Here is a 21,644-nt window from a genome sequence, read left to right on the forward strand (position 1 = left end):
AGGGTTAGCCATTACGAAAAAATTAAGTAATATTTTTCTAAGGATTTCGTATTTTATACGGAATCTTCCAAGTTTAGGTATATTTTATACCTTCGGCTGCTATTTAAGAGTAAAACTACTAATAATTCTCCAGCAAACTTAGCCGTTATAGTTTTCCTTGTAAGTTTGATATACTTACTACCATCCTGAATTTTTTCAAATTTTTCCACCAACCGGTTTAGATTTTAATGAAAATTTGCACTTTAAAGTTGAATATTTCGCAAAAAAATCAATGAATCGAAAAATCGTCTTAGGAAACCCCTGATGGGATTTGGATTTTAAAAGACCTTACGACTTTACGTCTATGGGAGGTACCCTAAAAAAATTGTTTTAATTTTTTTTATCGTCTGCATTTTGTCGCCATTATGTCGGCATAGTTTACATATATATCCGTGCAAAATTACAGCTTTCTAGCATTGATAGTCCCTGAGCAAAGCCGCGGACGTACGGACAGACAGACAGACAGACATGGCGAAACTGTAAGAGTTCCGTTTTTGCCATTTTGGCTCCGGAACCCTAAAAAGATACCGATTTAATATAAAAAGTGAGACATCTCACCTTAATCACCAAAAACTTCGAAAGCGCAAAATATATGACCGAATAATACAATCCGAACATACATGAATATAATGATCAAAAGAGTAACGACACATTGTCCCGCTGCGACATGTGATTGTGATATTTTTCTGGGAGCCGAGTTGATTGCGCGCATAATCCGCCGTAAATAAGAGGCGTGAGCGCAACGCTGATTACATTACTGCGGGACATGCACTGGGATGCATTGAGCCGAATGAATATTATTTTTTAATATAAAGTCGTGTTTGGGACTTTTTAGGGTTCCGTACCTCAGTTGGCAAAAACGGAACATTTTCTGTTGTCCGATTACCAGTTTAGTCTGTCTGTCTGTGTCTGTATCTGTCCATCCGTCTTTCAAGATTATTTTGCTCAGGGACATTAGAAAGTATCAAGCTGAAATTAATATCAAATACTGAGGTCTGCTACCCCTCGGAGCGGTGAAAAAATCAAACTTCTGTCAACGTTATCAAAAGATAGGTTATTTCTAAACAAATTGTAACTAATTAAAACATATAGCGTACTTTCATAGTTATCCTAGAAACTTGAAGTTTGATATAAAGTTAGCTCTTATAGCACAACCAAGAAGAAAAATCTGAAAATCTTCATTTTTTATGACTAGACTAGATAGATATAGATGTGTCAGTTACCATTTAAGTCCCCACACTGCGAACGTTTGGCTTAGGAGAGGGGCTCTGCTGTCACTGAATACTCATAGATACCTAAAAATTTGTATGGAACCGCTCGATGCGCGAGTACGACTTTGGCTGATTTACTTTTTAGTGGTAATGACATTATCATTTTCATTTGACAACCCGAAGCTAGAAAAGACAAGAACCGCATCGAAATCGGTTCTTCCGTTTGAAGACTACGATGCCACGTATAGGTACCTACATTAGCGTCAAACTTATAATATAATACCCTCTTTTTGCATCTGGGGCTAAAAATATGACTATCCTGTGGGCAGAAGCTTTAGGTTTATTAAATATTTTTTTTAAAGGCACAACTTATTATATAGGCAGATGCCATATCCTTTTTTTATTGGTTCAAAAAGTAGTAATAATAAAGTAGACTTAATTCAAGCAAATATTGACTCTTTATAGTTAGGCATTTTAAACTTGCATTTGTGCACCAGGAAAGACGCACGTAGATGAGTTGGGCAGCAGCCACAGCAGAGCGTGCAAAAATATCTGACATAGAGTCTAAAGAAATCGTAGTCATAGAAATAGAGTCGCATGAGTTTGCATATTGTTCAAAAAAAAAAGATGGTGTCCATATACTTAGAGGCACGCTTTGTTGTGACTGTACCTATATCTAAATAGCATAATCTAAGAGTAAAATCATCATAATAATTATAAACAAATGGCATCTCCCGGTCCACGCGCAGTGATTGCAAATGCAAGTGTCGCGCGCGTGTCAAATCGCTCCCGCCCACGCCCGCGCATCCCGGCCGACGCCGCTGATTCGATATGTCGGCGGCCGATCGTAAAATCCGCCAGATCACGAAATTCCTAGGCATATCGTGAAACGCCGCCATTTCATGATATGCCTAAACGTTGGCCAGGCATATCACGATGTGCCTGAGAAATAATACGGCAGATCGATTAGAGCAACGCATTCGTCGATATTCCTAGCTCTATACCGGGCACATCGTAAAATAGTTTCTTATTTGGCCACTGGTGGCGCTGCGTATGCAATGGCGGCCGTGACCAGCTGACCGCCCGTGTTTGTTTAGCGCGTGAAAAATGTCGGCGTCGCAACAAAATGATCTTTAAACCGAAAATAGTGATTGAATTCAAAATAGAAGTGCAAAAGAAGCTTTTGAACATCAGCTTCGTTCTTTTTATGTGAATCAAACGGATTCTGTGCACAATGTGAAAAAACCATGGACGTCTACCCGTATTTTAGAGGTTAGAATTTTGTTGGTAAATAAAGTATTCACTAGTTGTTATTAATTTATATAGAAAAATTTAGGTACGACGAGCGAAGCGAGGAGTGGTTAGTATTAATTGTGATCACGACGCACGAGCCGAGCGAGCGAAGCGAGCGTGCCGCGGCAGCGGCCGGCGAAGTGCCAGAACCGATATGGCGGCGTTTCATGATATGCCTAGGAATTTCATGATCTGCCTAAACTGGCCAAATCATGAAATGGCGGCGCTTCATGATATGCCTAGGAATTTCATGATCTGCCTAAACGTCACTAGGCAAATCGCTAAACGGTGAGTTTTGAACGATATGGCGGATGTCCCTTAGCCAATTCATGAATTGGCGGCATTTCACGATATGCCTAGGAATTTCGTGATCTGCCGGATTTTACGATCGGCCGCCGACACATATACTGCGAGTGGAATACCAGTACAACTAGCACGAGTTCGCGCTTTGTCACTGAATGTGATCCTTTCTGAATTGATTATGTGGTAGTATAGAAGATGGAAGTGATGCTAATCGTCTAGACCGGTGGTTTCAAGCTTGGAGGGGTAAAAAGGTATTACTACACTATATCTGCGTTAAATTATAGGTAGTGAAAGCAATTTCTAAACCATACCTGCGTTATTTCAGGGGTAAACTATTTAAAAAAGCACGATTTACGCAAAGCTTTGCGCGTAAAAGTAAACTCGAATTTCGCTCGCGTCGTGACGGCGATTTCGCGTGGTCGCGTGTTGGTTGACTAGGGAAGCTGTTCAATTAACACGGCACTAGGTATACCTGCCTATGGAAATATAATAGAATACAAATATTATTTATTTCACACCACAAATCAGTACAAAAAATTTATACAAACACAAAATGCATGTTAGTGTAACTGATTAATTAGCCTCAACGCATATTATATTATTCGCATACTCTTCGCTAGTCATACCGTAATTTATGTCCGAATCATCGTTTGTCAGATCGATCGTTTTTTTGCACTGAAACCTTAAATTTTTCTGAAAATTTTAAATGGTCATCCTATAGAAAGCTTAAGGTTAGGTTAGGTTTTTTTTTATAAGATTTCTAAACAATAGTTTGTAATATCTTAAGAAATTGGAAAGTGTTATTTTAATGCCTCTATAATACCTACACAAGCTCATAATATCCTGAATTTCAGGTCTCTAGACCCAGTGATATAAAGGTGCGACCAAACCGCTGCTTAAAATACGCAAACGGTGCGGAATCGCAGTGACGGGCCGTAAACGACAAGACGTTTGTTCGGTAAAGTCCTGACATTTACGGCACGTCACTGCGATTCCGTATTTTAAGCAGCAGTGTGGAGAGCATGCGATAAAAATGGTGAGCATACGGTGCGTCACTGCGATTCCGTGCCGTCACCGTTTTTTAAGCAGCGGTTTGGTTGCACCTTTAGCCGTGTGTATTCTGTCAGTCGGTTACGTTACTTTTTATATAATTTATTAGATTTGACAGTCTCAAACACACGGGTAGTTTTAGTCAAAGTACCTATAAATTAAATATGTCAGTTACTAAATAGGTATACCTACACATGCAAAATAAATAAAATTGTAATAATTAATTGCTTAAGTACCTACAAAGACACATTATTGATAATAGAAATGAGTAAAGCCTCACAAGGTTTAATCTTTTCCCTGTAATGATGAAATTGTATGAAATGTCTCTGTGCCCGCAAAATTACACACATGGGCCCCGAAACTCCCCAACTCCCAAGCGTAATTACGCCGCAAATCGCAATATATATGACATACCTATTACTTGGAGGGCGATGTTACGATTTTATTTTCATCACACTTGCTCGTCAATGATGTTATTCCATGCCTGTATACTAAAGGACAATGGCTTCAATTGTTCCCGCGGCAATTAAGGATTTACGTATAGTTTTTCTTCTCAAGGGAGTTATGACTTTAGTTTTAAAAAGTAAGTAGGTACGTCATTTCAGACTAAAGAGGTTACATGTCAGCCAACCTTTTATTTACATCTTTAAAACTTAGCTATAACCCAAATTTACACCATAAATATTTTGCACGCATCATGAAACTTCGTTATTTTTATAGTTTAAATTGATATCAAATTGTTTTCCAATAATTTTAGCAAATATTTTTTCTGCATGTTGGAATAATTAGTTTAGCATTATCTATGGTAGACGACTCGAAAAAAACGACAATCAGGGGGGCTACTACGCAATTCGAAAATAGATATTCGTATCGTTTTGCTGACGCAAATATTATTTAATACGAGAGTGAGAGGGACGGTACAATACGAACTTTGATTTATGAGTTTTGTTGTAGCCCCCTGTATTGGCGGGTTTTATTCAGTTGTTTTCTTAGTGTCTTTCTTAGCGAGCTGTGAAGTGTTTATATAGACACGAAATAATTTCATTTTTGCATTTTTTTCATCGCAAATCATTGTGTGTATCACGGGCCGTAGGGATTACAAACTCGAGTCATTAAAAGCCCTCCCCTCCGGCTTCGGGCTTCTAATAGACTCTCGTTAGTAATCCCCTTCTTACGCCCCTTAATGCACAATGTACTAAAACGAGCCAACGATCATTTCTAGCTAAGTATAAAGTAAAAACACCCCTTGCGTTAAAATTGTCTATGCCATTTCATTAGCTATCATTTATGACGTATTCCAAAGTAACATGTGGAATGTAAACTGTATAAGTGTGCGCGCCATTCATGAATTTCCCACCCATTACAGGAACCGGGGTGTGGGTGGACGAGGAGGGGGTGGTTAGAGTAAGGATGGGGGGGTGGGGGCCCCCTGTTCATGAATGGGGCCGTACGTCATTGGTATCGATCTGCCGCGGCCCCCGCTGCGGCTAAGGTTACTTAAACCACGCAAGGGCAGTGTTAGGACCGATCAACAGGTGGCTACTGACGCACGCGGCCCGGTGGAGGTTTCCACGCTTTATACATTCAGTTTTGTCACAGTCTATGACGTCATAGGCATTGATAAACACAACCTATTCATAATAATACTGAAGCACACCATGTAGGAGAGCCCTGGGATGAACGTAACAATTTTCATTTTTACGAAATATCTCACACGCACATTCTCGGGTCACAATGTTTGTGACTCCAAAACGGCTTGACCGATTTTTATGATTTTTTTTGTGTATATTCGATAGGTCTGAGAATAGGACGTAAACTATTTTTCATACTTGTACGCGGACGGAGTCGCGGGCAACAGCTAGTTTCATACAGGTATATGTCGTTAATTATGGTAACCTCCATAAATAAGACATGCGAATCAAATTAAGAGTAGCGAAGTATTTCATTGGAAACACCTAGTTAAGTATCTCATCTTCAACCAACGATTTTTATTAAAAGGTTTCGTAGCAATAAAACGATGAAGTTTTAAAGCGTAGAGCAGAAAACTCATGCCAACAATTAAAGTGGATGACTCACTTGCAGTAGTTATTAAACAAACCCCAAGCTTTCATTTCAAACGCGAAACAACAATAAGCGCTAGAATCCAGAAACCGAACGTTCTATTCCTATTTTTCAATTTCCTGTGAAGAAAAACAAACTAGTGTAGATACAATCGTGTTCACACTATTTACATTAGCAAACATTTGATTAGCTGATAGTGATCTCATGGTGAAAAGTGAGGAGTGAGCGTGCGTCACGCTTCGGGGCGGGCTCCGGCACCCCGCGTGACGTCAGCGCCCTCCCCCGGCTCACGACTCAGTAATTAAATAAATAAATAATAAATAAGGTACTTTTCCTTATTTTGTGATTTTGACGAGATGTTTATGGACCAATGGAGTGTACGAATAGTTATCCGTCGTATCCTAAATAGAGTAGGTAATCTATTGAGCAAATTAATGAAATGCGCATAATATGGGCGTAGTCAGGAGGGGTTGAGGGTTCCAACCGGTACCCCGAAAAGTTAAAAACATTACATTAATATTGTATTGACCGTATTCCTACAAATAGTTTAAACGAATCACGTGTTATAATGTACCTAAGTCACAGCGACCTTGAACTTCCTTAGTTTGTGTTACACTTATCCAACCCAACATCGTTCAAATCGTGTTTAGGTAGTGTACATACATACAGATACCGATTCATCTAGAAGTCAACTATCGTCCCTTCCTTGCATTCAATATGTGCATGTGTATTGGGACTGATTTCATAGTCGGGTCCAGGCATGCGCTCATAAATCAATGTACCATTACAAATTGCTGAAAATAATCGAACTTTCATAGCTCCACTCAATGGAGCTCGCTAATTATCGAAATGCCCGCATGCTTACGGAAGCAATGTATATGCATTTTTTTAAACATCCGGCAGACTTATACACGGTAACGAGACGAACAAAATCCAGATAGTGGGATACTGCATTCTAACTACGTAAGAGTGTAGGCGTAGGATTACGCTCAAGCACCGATTACTCAGTCTTTAAATGAAATGCGATAAACATTTTCAGGTGTCGCGTACGTCAGAGTTGCGTGCGATGAATCTGCTAGAGATTAGCTTTCGAGTGCTGTCGTAATTATAGCTGCGGGTGTCCGGTGTGACGTGCGCCGCGTCGTGTCAAGTTGCCAACTCTTGAGCATTATTGTCCGATGAGCGTTCGCTATTTGCGAGCGTTTGCATCACTCCCGCTATTTTGGAGCGCGTTATCGGTCAACGCGGGCGGGCGGCGGATTGATCAAACCAGTGAACATTTTTGACGCGTAATGACTAAGCACCATGTTTAAAACACGTTATAAAAGCATATACGTCAGCATACACACTACATACGTCATAAAAAAGATTGCAATTTTGTAGAAAATTGCTCCTATTTGTTTTAGCAACTCCAGTAAGCGTTAGTAGGCATAATTACCTACAGTGATAATAAATAAACAAATAGATTATTATAGGATTTATTGGATACACACATTCATTCGCTAACCATAAAAAAAAGACTGAACCAGCGTGATTTTACTTTGGAGAAGCAGAAAATTCTGCTAGCGGCTGAGCGAGTGAAGTGAAACAAAAAGTTTCTGACTGCCCTAAGCTGCCTAGGCAACTTGTGCTGACTAGAAAATTGTCTGATCCATGAGCATAAAAAAAGTAAAATTGAACTATCAAAATAAAAAAACTTTTTAACAAAAAAATTATACCGCCGAAAAAACTAAAAGCAAAAAATAATAGAACCTTTTTCTCCTTTCTCTCCTATTTGTAGGTAGAAGTTTGAAGTTGGTGCCTCAGCACGAGCCATCAGGAGTGATAGAAGCTCATCAGGTATACGACTATAGGTCCAGTCCTGATGGCTAGTGCTGTGGCACCGACATCAAACTAGTACAATACAATACAATACAAATATTCTTTATTGATCACCAAAAGCAGTACAGAGACAGGTTAGGTTAGCACGAGTACCTAGGTTAAGGTTAAATAGGAGAGAAAGGAGAAAAAGGTTTATTATTTTTCACTTCTCATGCTCTTAAAATGTTACTTTAGTCTGTGCATATCGGGACTAAATCTCCTTTTTATTCTCTAGGGATTAAAGTTTATTTCATTTACGTTGGAAACCCCTAAACAGCCAACACGGTGTTTGTGAATGGCGGATTTTTAGGGCGTGGAAATAACCTCAAAATGACAACTGTGCATAAATATTTAAAAAAGTCCACGATTTAATTTCGTGAAACAATTAATGATTACAAATATGAATCTATTCAATTGTATTAAGGATTCATTCATTTTATTATGCATAGCCCAATCAGTTTTAAAATAGTTTTCAATTTTCAAACTGTTGGCTAGATATGCAAGCTTTTAAAGCGTCACTTCATCCAACTTCCTTACTAATATTATAAATGTGAAAGTTTGTGAGTGAGTGAGTATGTTTGTTACTTCTTCACGCTGAAACGGCTGGACAGATTTGGATTAAATTTGGCAGAAAAGTTAGTTTATAACCTGGATTAAAACATAGGATACTTTTTATCCCGATATTCCCACGGGATAGGGATGAAATCTCTAAATAACCACCGCTAGGCTTAGAGTCATGAAATTTAGTATATAGGTAGCTGGACATCTGGAATAACACAAAGGCTACTTTTTATCCCGATGTTCCCACGGGATAGGGATAAAATCTCGAACTAATAACCACTGGGTTTAGAGCCATGAAATTTGGTATCTAGATATCTGGAATAACACAAAGGCTACTTTTTATCCCGATATTCCCACGGGATAGGGATAAAATTTCAAAATAACAACGGCTGGGTTTAGAGTCATGAAATTTGGCATGGGTGTTTTTTGTAACGTCAATGAAATCCACGGTGTAATTTTAGGGAATTCCCACGAGAATTTAATACATTCCCAGAATTTCAAATCAACTGCTGTATCTAAAGATTTGCGCGTGCGAAGCCGCGGGTAAACGCTAGTAAATAATAAAAGAAAATAAAAAACCGCGCAACAATTTTTTTTGCTATTTGAATTTTGAACAGATTGCCTGTCTATTAGTCGAGCGTACGTTTTTAAAAAGTAATATTTTAATTTTGAACAGAAATTAGTTTTTTTTCCTCGCATTCAAAGTGAAAAGTAGTGTTTAACGCGAGACTAAACAACCATAATGCCACTCGAACTAAACATAGATAGATAAACATATCGTGTCATGGTTTATTTTAGTCCCTTGTTGAACAATCTATTATTTTGCTTTCTTTTATTTTATACATTTTTCCCACCCTTGGGTTTATTCTTTTTTCCAAATTTATATAATACCAACTTCAAGGTATACCCTATCCAATAAAAAAATAATTAGGTATCAAAATCGGACTACTCTGTTAAAAGTTATGCGTGATCGCCGCCTTGAGAACCTCCTCCGTTTTTTTTCGTCGGCTAACAAATTTGGAACTAAGTAGGTACCAATTTAGATATCCGAGAAATTAAATCGCTTGTTTCTCATTTAATATAATTTTAGGCCAACACGCAGCCCAGTTGCGAATAACGTATTATATAAGTTTTTTGCTCTACTAACTGTTATTGTGCATTTATAATCCAAATTGCTAGTCGTAAATGAAATATTATTTAAAGCAGTATTCTATTCTAAACCGCTATTGGCATCGTGACCGTTTGCAACACGGGTATTGTTAGCATTAGCAGCACTTGCGCTTACGCTGCCGAGTGCCATGAGTACCTGGTGCTAAAAATAAAAACGACTCTATACGACTTGTATTCTTACGGAATGATTCATACTTAAGCGGCAATTGCACTGAGTCGTTCGCCGCATGCTGCATGCGGCGACCGCAAAAGTGTAAAGAACACGGTAGTCGAGTCGGCCGCATTCGGCGAGCGACAGCTGCCACCGCCTTAATAAGGCCGCCGTAGTAGACGGACATACTAATGTAAAGACGACGTTCGTTCGCCGAAGTAGTTTGAAACAAATTCGGTGACCGCATTAGGTGAACGACGCAGTGTAATTGCCGCTTTACTACCTACAAATAGGGGTGGCGAATTTGGAAACCACAGTGAAAATATTATAAACAACTTAATTCAAAGCCTAGGTCAGTAGGCATAGGAAGCAAAAAGCAAGATGCATAAATACGAGATCTGCCCTAAACTCACATTGTCTTAGCTTTACTAAGTCGGAAAATAGAGCTGGAATTTTCTGAAAAAAGCAAATAAGCGCTTAATAATTCTAATAAAGCTAATGTTTGCGAACAAAAAATAATATATTTTCCCTTTCGCCAATAATACGTAAGAAGAATCGGCGGTTGAAAGGTCGAACTAAGAAATATATGAAAAATAAACAGACAAATAATATTAAGTACCTCTACTTTATTTACGTTTTATTTCTTTTCACCAAAATTTTTGAATTTCCACAAATAAAATCCTATTCGTAACCCATCCTTGTCAATTTGTTCCACTAACACCGCACAGTTATAAAAAAAATCGCCAAGCTAACTATACCTATTATATTTTTCATAATAACTGTGCCAATCCGTTACCGTTTCGTCAATCGCCCGCGCACAGGATCGCTAGCAACGTTGCGTACTCGCAAGAACCGTTGGCCGCGTCCACCCACTGGAGTCATCGGCGCCGGCGCCGGCCGTGGGAGCCGCCACAACACAACAACACTGTTTGTACAAAACTCATTCAAGAACTCGGCAACCCGTGTCACCGTGTGACTCACGAACCGAATGTTAATTGACCCATCGGTCAAGCTACCGAGTTGTGATGAACTACACGTTGCGTGCCGTCAAATATTATCTACGTCACGGAGAAAGAAAAATATCGACGGTTGGAGTGCATTCGAAAATATTTTGTAGCATAACATAACATAAAAACAACTTTTTTCTGGAACAGTATTAACTATACTTCTACTCCTGTCCTGAGTTAATCTCAGACAATATTTTTTTACGAAAAAAAGCTGGTTAGGGTCTTATTTTGTCGTTGCTGACAAATAAAGTGTCTAATTGAATGAAATGAATGAACATTCACCACATCAACCGAAAATCAGAAACATTATTTAAACTAAGACATATATACACTTCACAAATCACAACAATACCCCTTGACTTGTTTACGCATTAAACATTAATAACGAGCCAACTAGATATGAATAACCGCGTGATCGAAATAGACGGCGGTCATTGAAGTAACGAGTGGAAATAGCACCCCGCCTCCGAACCAAAAGCAGTCAAGTTAAATATAGAGCGTTTTACACAGGGACGTTTTCATCTAGTGATTCACCTGCTGAAAGCGCAATTGTTCGCATTTTACGTCAATCGGTTGCGTGGTGTTTACGAGCGGGCGCGCGGCGCGGGAGCGTCAGCTGACGGCCAGGAATAGCCCTGACATCGCGGCCACGCTATGCCGCCTGCGCCCGCGCACCCACAAATAGCGCGCTATAATTAGACCGCAGTGAAATCGTGGGTTTGTTATTTTTCTTTATCGTCTCCGTTACGCGATAATTGGGTTAGTGGCTGCATGTGGGCCCGATCAGGCGTCGGCGTGTCTCGAGTGCCGCCGGGGGGTGCCCAGACCGCAAGCACCGCACGCGCCGCAGTCGCGCGCGAAAACGCCCGCAGAGCCTTGCATTATGCAGCTCGCTGCTTGTTTGATCACGTGTAAGTGATCACACCTTTAAATTAAGGTTAGACCGTTCATGTGAAATGTGTGCGTTATCTAAATATGGAAACTCTTCAACAAGTAGGCAGCTACTATAACAAAAAATACCTACAAATCATTTAAGAAAAAGTATAGGTATCTACGTGTAGGTACCTAACTCTTATTTTGAGGACCAAAAATGAAATTTCATTAAGCCGTGACGAGCCATCAGGACCCCGGTACGTCGAACGAAACGGTTCCAAAAGCCCCAACTTTAGAACTAAGCTAAACTAATTACCAATGTCCGCTCTCAATTATAATTATGCATAACAAGTGGTCGTTGATGATTAGTATACTCTTGTCCCTTGGGTGGGCCAGTACCGTTCCCGATAGCCTGCAATCAACGGGAGCCGTTAATTTTTACAATGTTTACCTGCGTGCAGCCTTATTGTGTCAACACGAGTTGTGGTCACTGTGTGGGCTCGCGAGTGGGCGCCGTGACCTGCCACTCGCGCGAACAAGATCAAGGCAACCTAACATTTTGTATGAAAGAGTGGATAAACAGTAGGCTGACCTACTTGACCTGGCTGTGGCTGACCTTGTTCCCCGATACAAAGACCTCCCGTTAAGCAGGACTTGACAGAGATGGGTAACTGTTTAAAAAATAGTTTGTTCCTTCTTTAGCGGAATTTTGTCATGTCATGAGTTAAATGATTTCGGAAACCAATTATTATATGTTTAGTGCAGGAAAAATTTGAATGGAAAATAATTACAACTACTGTAAAATTACCTTTTTAACTTTAGCTTCATTCGTAGAAGACCCTGTTTTGGGGCACCAATTTTATTTGCACGATATGGAATCTTTCATGTTGTCCCATTCTGATTTATTATAAATTTATAGAGCGTGGTATCTCTATGGGTAGGATAGGTAGGTACGTACGTTCCTAACTTTGCATCTCGAATCATTTACTTACAGTTTATTGCGGATATAATGCCCGGTTCACAGTATTCCAGTAGATCGATCTTGTGCAACTCGTTTGGATTGTGACCCCGCAATGTATCACTACTGGAACGGTATTATTGGAATAATGTGAACCGGGCCTTAACATCTAACGGGGCGTGGCACTAAAATTAAGTGCTCTAACTTTATAGGAGAAATACCAACAGTTCAATCTCATTTCATCTCACGTCACACTTGCAGGGCACAGGCCTTATCTCAAAATCGTGGTCGGGCCGTACCTATTTCCCACGCGGGTCCTGTGTGGATTGGGAACTTTACGCACATCATTGATTTTTTTCGCACGTGTGTGCATGTTTCCTCGTGATGTATTCCTTCGCCGTAAATCACGTAACTCAAAAAGAACTGAGGAATGAACCCAGGCTCGAACCCATGGCCCTATGAGCTTGAGAGGACATAGGTCAAATCATTAGACTAGCACAACTTCTTTATTCCAACTGTTGAATAACTAGGTATGGGGTGATTCGGGAGACGTGAGGGACCAACCCTACACCATCTTATTCTATTGATAATGGATCGTACACAATTATATTTTTGTAAAACCCTACACTTTTAATAACACGAGTGACCATGCACTTTGTAAATAATTTAATACTTTTTGTTCGCAAAATTAAAAAAAAAGTTAATCTCACTAATACTGGTACGATATTGTAGCCTTAACCACCTGCACTAGTACTTATTCTGTGCCTTAACTAACTGAGTCCGGGGGATGCTCCTGCTCACGTCTCCTGAATCACCTGTATAAAATTATTATAAATACACTTTAAAACGAATTTTCGAGTTAAATCGAAAAGTCGTGTTCAGTGTAGAATCTCGGAATCTCGATGTACCTAGGTAGGTAAGTATATTTATGAGATAAATTAATTTCTGGACAACCCGGAGAGTCCATCAGTGGGTAAAAAAAATATTCTACCCAATGGTGATGCAAGTGATTTTTTAAGGCTCATTAACTAGAGTACTTACCATTTACAGTATTTTTTTATTTTCAAAAATTAATATCGAGAAAAAAGCCATCAAGTTTTTTTTTCTTTGTTACAGTTGTACGATAGAGTACGACTAGCACTGGCCCCTATTTCACCAATTGAATGTGACAATTATAATTATCACTGACATTATGTCGAGTAACAAAGAAATAAATAAATAAATAAATGTTTATTTGTTAAAATTAAACAATCAATTATTTTTATCTAAATTTAATGATCCTACTAATATTATAAATGTGACAGTTTGTGAAGATGTTTGGATGTTTGTTACTCAATCACGTGTAAACCGCTGAACCGAATTAGACGAAAACGAAACGAAACGTTTGAGTCCCGGAAAGAATAGGATAGTTTATATCCTATGTCATATCCTATTTTATTAACCCACGACGCAAAAAGAGGGGTGTTGTAAGTTTAACCGCTATGTGTGTCGATGTCTGTGGCACCGTAGCCCTGAAACAGGTGGACCGATTTGAATGCGGTTTTTTTAAATGTTAAAGCAGGTTTTATTAACTTAATTTGAATAAAGTTTTCTATCAATCTATCTTTCCCGGAAAATTGCATAGTTCCCGCGGGATAGCGAAAAACAAAAACTACGCGGACGGAGTCGCGGGTAACGGCTACCTAGTAGTTACATATGTTGTCACACAAAAAATATTATTCCTAGTCGAGGTCGACATTTATTTGTAGGTTTCGGTACATCTTGTGTGTAAGAGTTTGTGGTACTTACATGTATATTTTTGTAGCGTTGGATTGGATAAGTTCATATTTATATAGGTACTCGTGTAGGCACCTACCTACTATATACGCAATCTTTAGTTCTTTTGGACTTTAGGTCTTTTTTTACGTAATTAAATTTATACATACTCGTAAATATAATGTGTGTTAAATTAAATAAAATAACTTAAAAATTAAATGGGATGATGCCCATGAAAAAAGAAGTATTATTTTAGTTTTCATTGTACCTATTTTAAATAAAAACGTTAGAACATACCTACAAATCTCAAACTCAAACTTACAATAGAATACTTAATTTTAATACTGCATCATCATCATCATCTCAGCCGTAGGACGTCCACTGTTGGACATAGGCCTCCCCCATAGACCTCCAGTTGCTTCGGTTGGCAGCGGCCTGCATCCACTGCGAACCCGCGGCTTTAACCAGGTCATCCGTCCATCATGTTGGTGGACGTCCTACGCTGCGCTTGCCAATCCGCGGTCTCCATTAGAGAACTTTTTTTTTAAAAAAAAACAGGAAGAAAAAAGAAATGTCCTATATATTAAACAAATACGCAAAAGCCATACGTATCCCAAAAATGGGACAACCGAAATCAGAGCCCCATCCGGTGAAGTTGAATGAAGCGCCCTAGGAAGACGGAATCAGGCTTCTGCGGTCGGCGGTCGGCGGTCGGCGGGCGAGGGGAGGCGCGGGCGGTGGGCGGAGCGGGCGGTGACGTCAGCAGAGGGGGCGCCGGCGCGCGATTGGCGGAGCGGCGCGCGCCGCTACCGAATATGGGACCGCGACTCCATTGATAAAACTGCGGCGCGGGGTCGCGCGGAGCCAGTCCCCTTCGTACCGGCCGCGCGACGGTCGCTCCACGCTGGCGCTGTTTGTGATCCCACTCGGCCAGTGGGCCGAGGAGCAGGTGGTGCCGGACGGCATGGGCGCCGACGCCGAGCCGCTGGCCGGCGCGCACCTGCTGTCGCTGTCGGACGTGGGCGCGCTGGGCTTCGACTGCGCGCTCAAGCTGGCGCCCGCCCCGCCGCACGGGCACATGCCCGCAGACCTCAACACGCCGGTCACCACCTCCGACCTGCCCGCGTTCTTCCCGAGCCTGCTGGAACCCCCGCCTATCTCAGGTGCGACCGCAACCGTACCGTAGGCGGATCGCCTCCGCCGGCGCGACCGATAACGTTGTAAATAAACAATGCGATTTCCTTCATCGTCCTTCGCCGCCCTTCAATCACTATTTTTCGCTATAGTTTTATCAATTAAATTCGTGTCGGGTCGAAGTTTCGAGTGTTCTAACTTATGTGAAACTGAAAGTTAGTATTCTGTGCCAGATCGATACGCGTCGTTGAATGAAGCTCTAGTTGTGAATCGGCTCTCTGCCCTGTCTGCCTTCCTTCGTAACAATCTGTGATCGTGAACTCTGTGACAGTGTAGATGTGAAGTTAAACGTTTGGTTTGACGGCTTCAGTCCCTTTGGGATCGGGTGAATATTAGATTATTTGGAGATTTTGATTTGCAGCCACGGACTTCTTTTTTAAATAAAAAAGCTTGACTTTATATTTGCTAGTTTACCTAATACAATAAATATTTCATTCAAGTCAATAAAATATAATAAATGTAAATAAATAAATATCACGGGACAATTCACACCAATTGCCCTAGTCTCAAAGTAAGCTTAGCAAAGCTTGTGTTATGGGTAGGAGCTAAGCAACGGATAAATATAAAATAAATAATTAGCTATTGACTTTCTTTTGTTTACAAATAAAGAGTTTTACTTTACTTAGAAAAAATCAAAAAAAAATTTGCATTTTAACTAATGTTTCCCACCTTTTTATTTAATTTCTGTTTTATTTTATTTAATGATAGAGCCAAATCTTATTATTCACCGATTATGTAGGTACTAATAAGAATCTTATAGCAATCTAACAGTAACTTTTAGAAGTTGACCGGTGGCTGTATTTGCCGCGACAAGAATTTACGATTAGGATGTGAAATTTGACGGTCAGACGTGTTAACGGCGCGACGGTAGAGCTGTGTCCGAGATAGGCCGATACGGCCCGGACTATCGGCAGCATCCTGCTTTATCAGCCTTCCGCTCGCAATCCTAACGGGTACGATACAAACAAATAACAAAACAAGCAATGTTAGCGTAGTGATAGCAAAATTTTATATAGGTGTATATTTTTTAAATAGTTAACTTGTGATTTTGATTGCGCTTAAGATATTCGAGTTATAGGTACGGAAAATTAATATTATGAACACCTGTAAATCACGATTTTGATTAGTACAAATTATAAAACAATTCGAACATTTATTAATTTCGTTTCTATGTAGAGCATATCTTAAATTAAATTCAGTGGATTCTTTTCAAACTTGAACGTTATAAAAATTTCATCCCTAGGTGAAATCAGCTTTGCCGACGGAATCCGTTTAAACTTTATTTCGTAAAGTGCGTCAAATGTATAAATATAATTAGTTTTTAGATATCCTTATTTTATGATTATTTTCTTTATTATCGTTTAAATTACCGAAACCTAATATAAATAATACAGTACAATGAAGAAGGAATGGTAAACAAAAAAGTTACATAAAAATTAAGTGTACGAAAAATTTAAGGTCAGCAGACAGCAAATTCTCACTCAATTACCTAACAGTCGTTAAAAACAATTACTAAAGCGCGAATATAAGCACGAAATTTTACGGATTAAATGGTTCAAGCTCAAGCTATAGCTTGTTTAGGAAGCGTTTAATAATTAGGTATCTACCTAGTTAACTAAGCGTGTTTAAGATAATATAGAAACTATATAGGACCTACCTATAAAGGTAATAGAAAAGTAGGTAATGTTACGGCAATAAGTAACAGCTTAAAGTTAAACCGTTTGTGCAATTTATTTAACGTCGTAATCCATCGACTTTATTTAACGCTTTAATTGGAGCACGACACTGTAAAATTTTCTACAGGTTATTTGCTAAATATAGCGAAACTGCTGTCGAAACATCACAAACACATCCAAACTTTACACACGTTACCAGTCCCCAGGCGTTACCTAATTTACAAAACAAACGTTCGAATTCGTCACATCGCAAGCTCGACGTTAAGTACCTGTACGCAATTACGTAATGTAAGAGCATCAAATAAACAAGACGTCTGTTGTTGCAGGTACTCTGCCAGGCGATGAGTTATCGCTGGGCTGCTCGCCGCGGCGGCACAAGCACGAGGCGTCGCTGTCGCCGGGCGCGCGCGCCGAAGAGGCCAGCAACGCGTCCAGCGCGAGCGCGTCGCTATACGGGCCGGCGCCGGGCGCGGGCGGCGCGGGCAAGCGCGCGCCCAGCCCGCCGCTGCAGTGGCTGCTGCCGCCCGGCCCCGGCCCCGGCGACAAGAGCTACTTCCCCGAGTACGAGGAGCGCGTCGACCTGCTACCGCCGCCCGACTGCCAGCCCGCCTACTGCGCGCAGCCGCAGCTCTCCTGCCCCGCGCCCTGCGAGTACCGCGCGCAGCAGCACTGGGAGCAAGAGTACCAGCCGGCGCCGCAGCCCGCGCCCGGCCCCTCCGGCCTGCCCAAGCGCGAGCCGTACCCCGCGCCGCCCAGCGACCGGCCCGTGCAGCTCGCCGAGTACAACCCCTCCACCAGCAAGGGCCACGAGATCCTGTCGCAGGTGTACCAGCAGAGCGCGCAGCCGCTGCGGCTGGTGGCCGTCAAGCCGCGCAAGTACCCCAACCGGCCCAGCAAGACGCCCGTGCACGAGCGGCCGTACGCGTGCCCCGTGGACGGCTGCGACCGGCGCTTCTCGCGCTCGGACGAGCTGACGCGGCACATCCGCATCCACACGGGCCAGAAGCCGTTCCAATGCCGCATCTGCATGCGCTCCTTCAGCCGCTCGGACCACCTCACGACGCACGTGCGCACGCACACGGGCGAGAAGCCCTTCGCCTGCGACGTCTGCGGCCGCAAGTTCGCGCGCTCCGACGAAAAGAAACGGCACGCCAAGGTGCACCTCAAGCAGCGGCTGAAGCGCGAGCGCGGCGGCGCGCCCGAGCCGCACGCGTCGCTCTAGCCGCCGCCCCCGCTGCCGCCGGCGACGCCAGTGACGCCAGTGACGCCAGTGACGCCGCTGACGGCAGTGACAAGGACCCCGCCCAAGATTGAACTCTTACTTTCACGTTGAAGTTATCAAATAACTTCATCGCTTAGGTGTAAGAATTGTCTTTAACGAAGCTTTATTAACTCTACATATGTAAATTCATTGAAATTTATATATCTTTTTATACATGTTTGTAATTGATACGATAGGAGACGATCAGCTCGATGTATTTATTTTTATTTAGATAGGCTAATTGAATGAAATCGACTGGGAACAAAGATACGAAGCGATGTGGCCTAAAGTGTCCGAGTAGTGCGCGCTTCTCTGCAAACAGCGTCCGGAGCTTCAGTCATGCGACCTAATTTAACATATCTTCTGTCAGACGATTCTGTAGCTAAGCTAGTGTTGTCTGCTGCGTGGACGACGCCGTGCTCGTTTTAAGTATTATATAGTGAGCGTTGAGAAGTGATACGTAATGCGCCTATCCACAGGTACGACCAAGGTTAGAAAAAGTTTACTTACCTCACACGACAGATATAAAAATTGCCAAAATTAAAATACAGGTGTAGCAATCGACCTACCATTAAGGTAGGTGCTAAATGAATAGTTTTGTCGAAGGAATCAGGTGGTGAACCTTCTCTGACCGCGACTACCTAACTTAAGTGTTGTATGTTTAATATTCTTGTACTTGACGAAACTAACGTGAAACTGTGCCATTAATTTAACTTTACAACGTGCCACTGCACTTATTGTTTAATACTAAGTGTAACACGACTGCTGATTACGTGATAAATATAATTTTTTGTTTTATATTTTCTAGTCGAAGATATGGGCATGAGAATTCCATCTGCCATATCTAACGCTGTTTTATAGATATATATTTCAGAGCTTTTATCTGTCGTAAGCTCGTGGTACAATTTCGAGAGCTGCTGCCGAGTCTTCTTGCTCAAACAATTTAATTTAACAATGTTTGCTCAATTCCGCTTGTTCTCGAGGTAACAGTCCCCGCTAATGCTTGTCCGCCGTCTGGACGTACTACTTTCCACGCATTTGGCTAGACTCATTCTGTTCTATCCTCCGTTTTTTCCCAGTGGCATATATTTCTTTTAATGTTCGTATTATAGACTTATCTAGGGACGAGAATAGTGTATAGCGTTAAATTATGATCTCTTAATCAATATTAATTAATTCAAATACAGCGCCCCTTATTTATAATACTCATAGGTTTTTGTATAGTTAATATAACGCGTAGATAAGTTATTCTACAGTGTAGGCTTCAGTACTGTGATTATGTTGATTGTTCCGCAGTCTCGGTTGGCCACGCCGGCCGCGCAATCCACGTTTCAGTTCTCGAGTCATAGTTGTAACTGAATTATTAGATTTTCTTTAAAGTACAAAATTAAGCACAAATAGCCTTTAGATATCATATAAAGTGAGAACGAGAGTTTATGAAATTGCCTTCGACTTATGATACCCTATACCTACTGTTAAAAACACTAGTATCATAGAGTCATTAAATAATATGTTAGTCATCGCGCGTCTACGAGTATAGGAGTAATCGATGAACACAATAGTGCAATTATAAAGAAACGAAACAAACCGACAAAGATTTAGATAGCATTTCACCGCACAACAGGGTGGCCCTTAAGTAATGTCGATCGTTATGAATTTAGTATAACTGACAATAATATTACTAATTCTTGCGCTTACACTGTTTTTTTTTTCTATTTGCAAATACGGGACATCAAACTTTTCATTGGACTAAAATTGATTGAATTTTTTCGAATTGTCATAGACATTGTCGTATAGTGAAATGTGAGACGCGATACAAGGCACCGTTCCCGACGCGTCGCGACGGCCGCGGGCCCTCGCGCGCGGCCATTTACACGACGAGAGGTGTTCGAGTTATACCTAACGTTTTTACTGTTATAGGCGAGACCGTGTCTCCGATAGACAAGGCTAGAGTAGATAGGTATTAATAAAGAGTAATCATGTTAGTCAAATGAGTGACAATTGAAACGGAGAAGACTAAATTCTTACACATTTACGTAATGTTGCATCGCGTTAAAGTTATTGATATACGGTGTTTGGATGCGTTCGCGTCCGCGTTGCTATTGCTGCCGACCCGACCCAGAGGATTACGACGGACTACATTGTGGTGTTCACTCGATAGTGAATGAGAACGAATTCTTTACGAATTTTGTGTACCTATGTTTTATAATTTAAGCTATCGTAAATATATATATATTTCACCGGCGTGAAAGATGTTGTTGATGTTCTAAGATATAGTTTTAAGTATGTAACTAGGTATTGTTAAATCTCACTAATTTTTACTAAATTCTATTTAATATATTTGTAAATACACTCTGACTAAATTTGGATTTAATGTGTATATAAGAGAAAAAGAAATTTTTTATTTAATATGAGACCACCTAAGGTGCGAAAATACAAATTGTTGAAAACTTGAAATTGACTTTTGTATTTATTATCATTCCCAACAACCTAATCAATAGAAAACGCAAAAAAAAAGTAAAATATTAAGAAGTTGAAATACAGAAACTATTTTGAAGTAAATTCCTTGTTAAAATCACGCACTTGGCAGGCAAGTGGGCAGAAGTTGGTTAATTTTAGCGAGACAACAGAATATTGGCACACTTCAATGAGCGTCTGTATTTTTAACATTTGTAACAAAACGTTTAACAGTCTTGCAAAATAAAGATTTACTTAGAGTGGCGTGCACTCGAGCGATGTATAGCAACAAATAGGGAATGAGTAAATATCGCATCATCATATTAATAATTAAGGGTAAAATACACTTAAAACCACAGTCGAAACTCGGTCTCGAAATCAAACGAACCAGCGAGTTCAATTTCTTCGTACAGCCCCAACACACCATTCGTATGATGTATGAGTATGTTGACGACGGTACAAATGTTATACAACTAGATATTAGATAAGTTTTATATAAACACCACCGTGAAAAAATTGCGTTCTGAAAGTAAGTTGCTAATCTAATTATATATTCCTACAACTCTTAGAATGTTAATGTTCCATGTTAATGATTTTTTTATAGAATATTTTTTTTGTCTGTTACCAAGACCGTGATGGCAAATCGATTGTCACCGCAAGTTACGGCACTACAGTATAACATACGTAAACATACATACATACTAGCTATACTATATAGACTGCTAAAATCATAACACTTTCTTTTGGCTTTGCCGTAAACAGAT

General features: G+C 40.6%; 1 protein-coding gene across 2 annotated transcripts in view; it reads left to right on the top strand.

Annotated features, from left to right (window-relative positions):
- The window catches only part of LOC141436471 (uncharacterized), a 45,499-nt gene extending 24,619 nt beyond the window's left edge, over positions 1-20,880 (top strand). The window contains exons 1-2 of one of the 2 annotated variants that reach the window (XM_074099467.1): positions 15,128-15,455; positions 17,489-20,880. In XM_074099467.1, the coding sequence (XP_073955568.1) occupies positions 15,257-15,455; positions 17,489-18,384 (1,095 nt within the window). In that variant the 5' untranslated portion in view covers positions 15,128-15,256 and the 3' untranslated portion in view covers positions 18,385-20,880. Of the gene's footprint in view, positions 1-15,127; positions 15,456-17,488 lie in introns of those variants that run through there. The other variant, XM_074099466.1, reaches the window with a different exon arrangement.
- Positions 20,881-21,644: the final 764 nt, after the last annotated feature.

Source organism: Choristoneura fumiferana, chromosome 16 (assembly GCF_025370935.1).
Source record: "Choristoneura fumiferana chromosome 16, NRCan_CFum_1, whole genome shotgun sequence".
NCBI lineage: Eukaryota > Metazoa > Arthropoda > Insecta > Lepidoptera > Tortricidae > Choristoneura > Choristoneura fumiferana.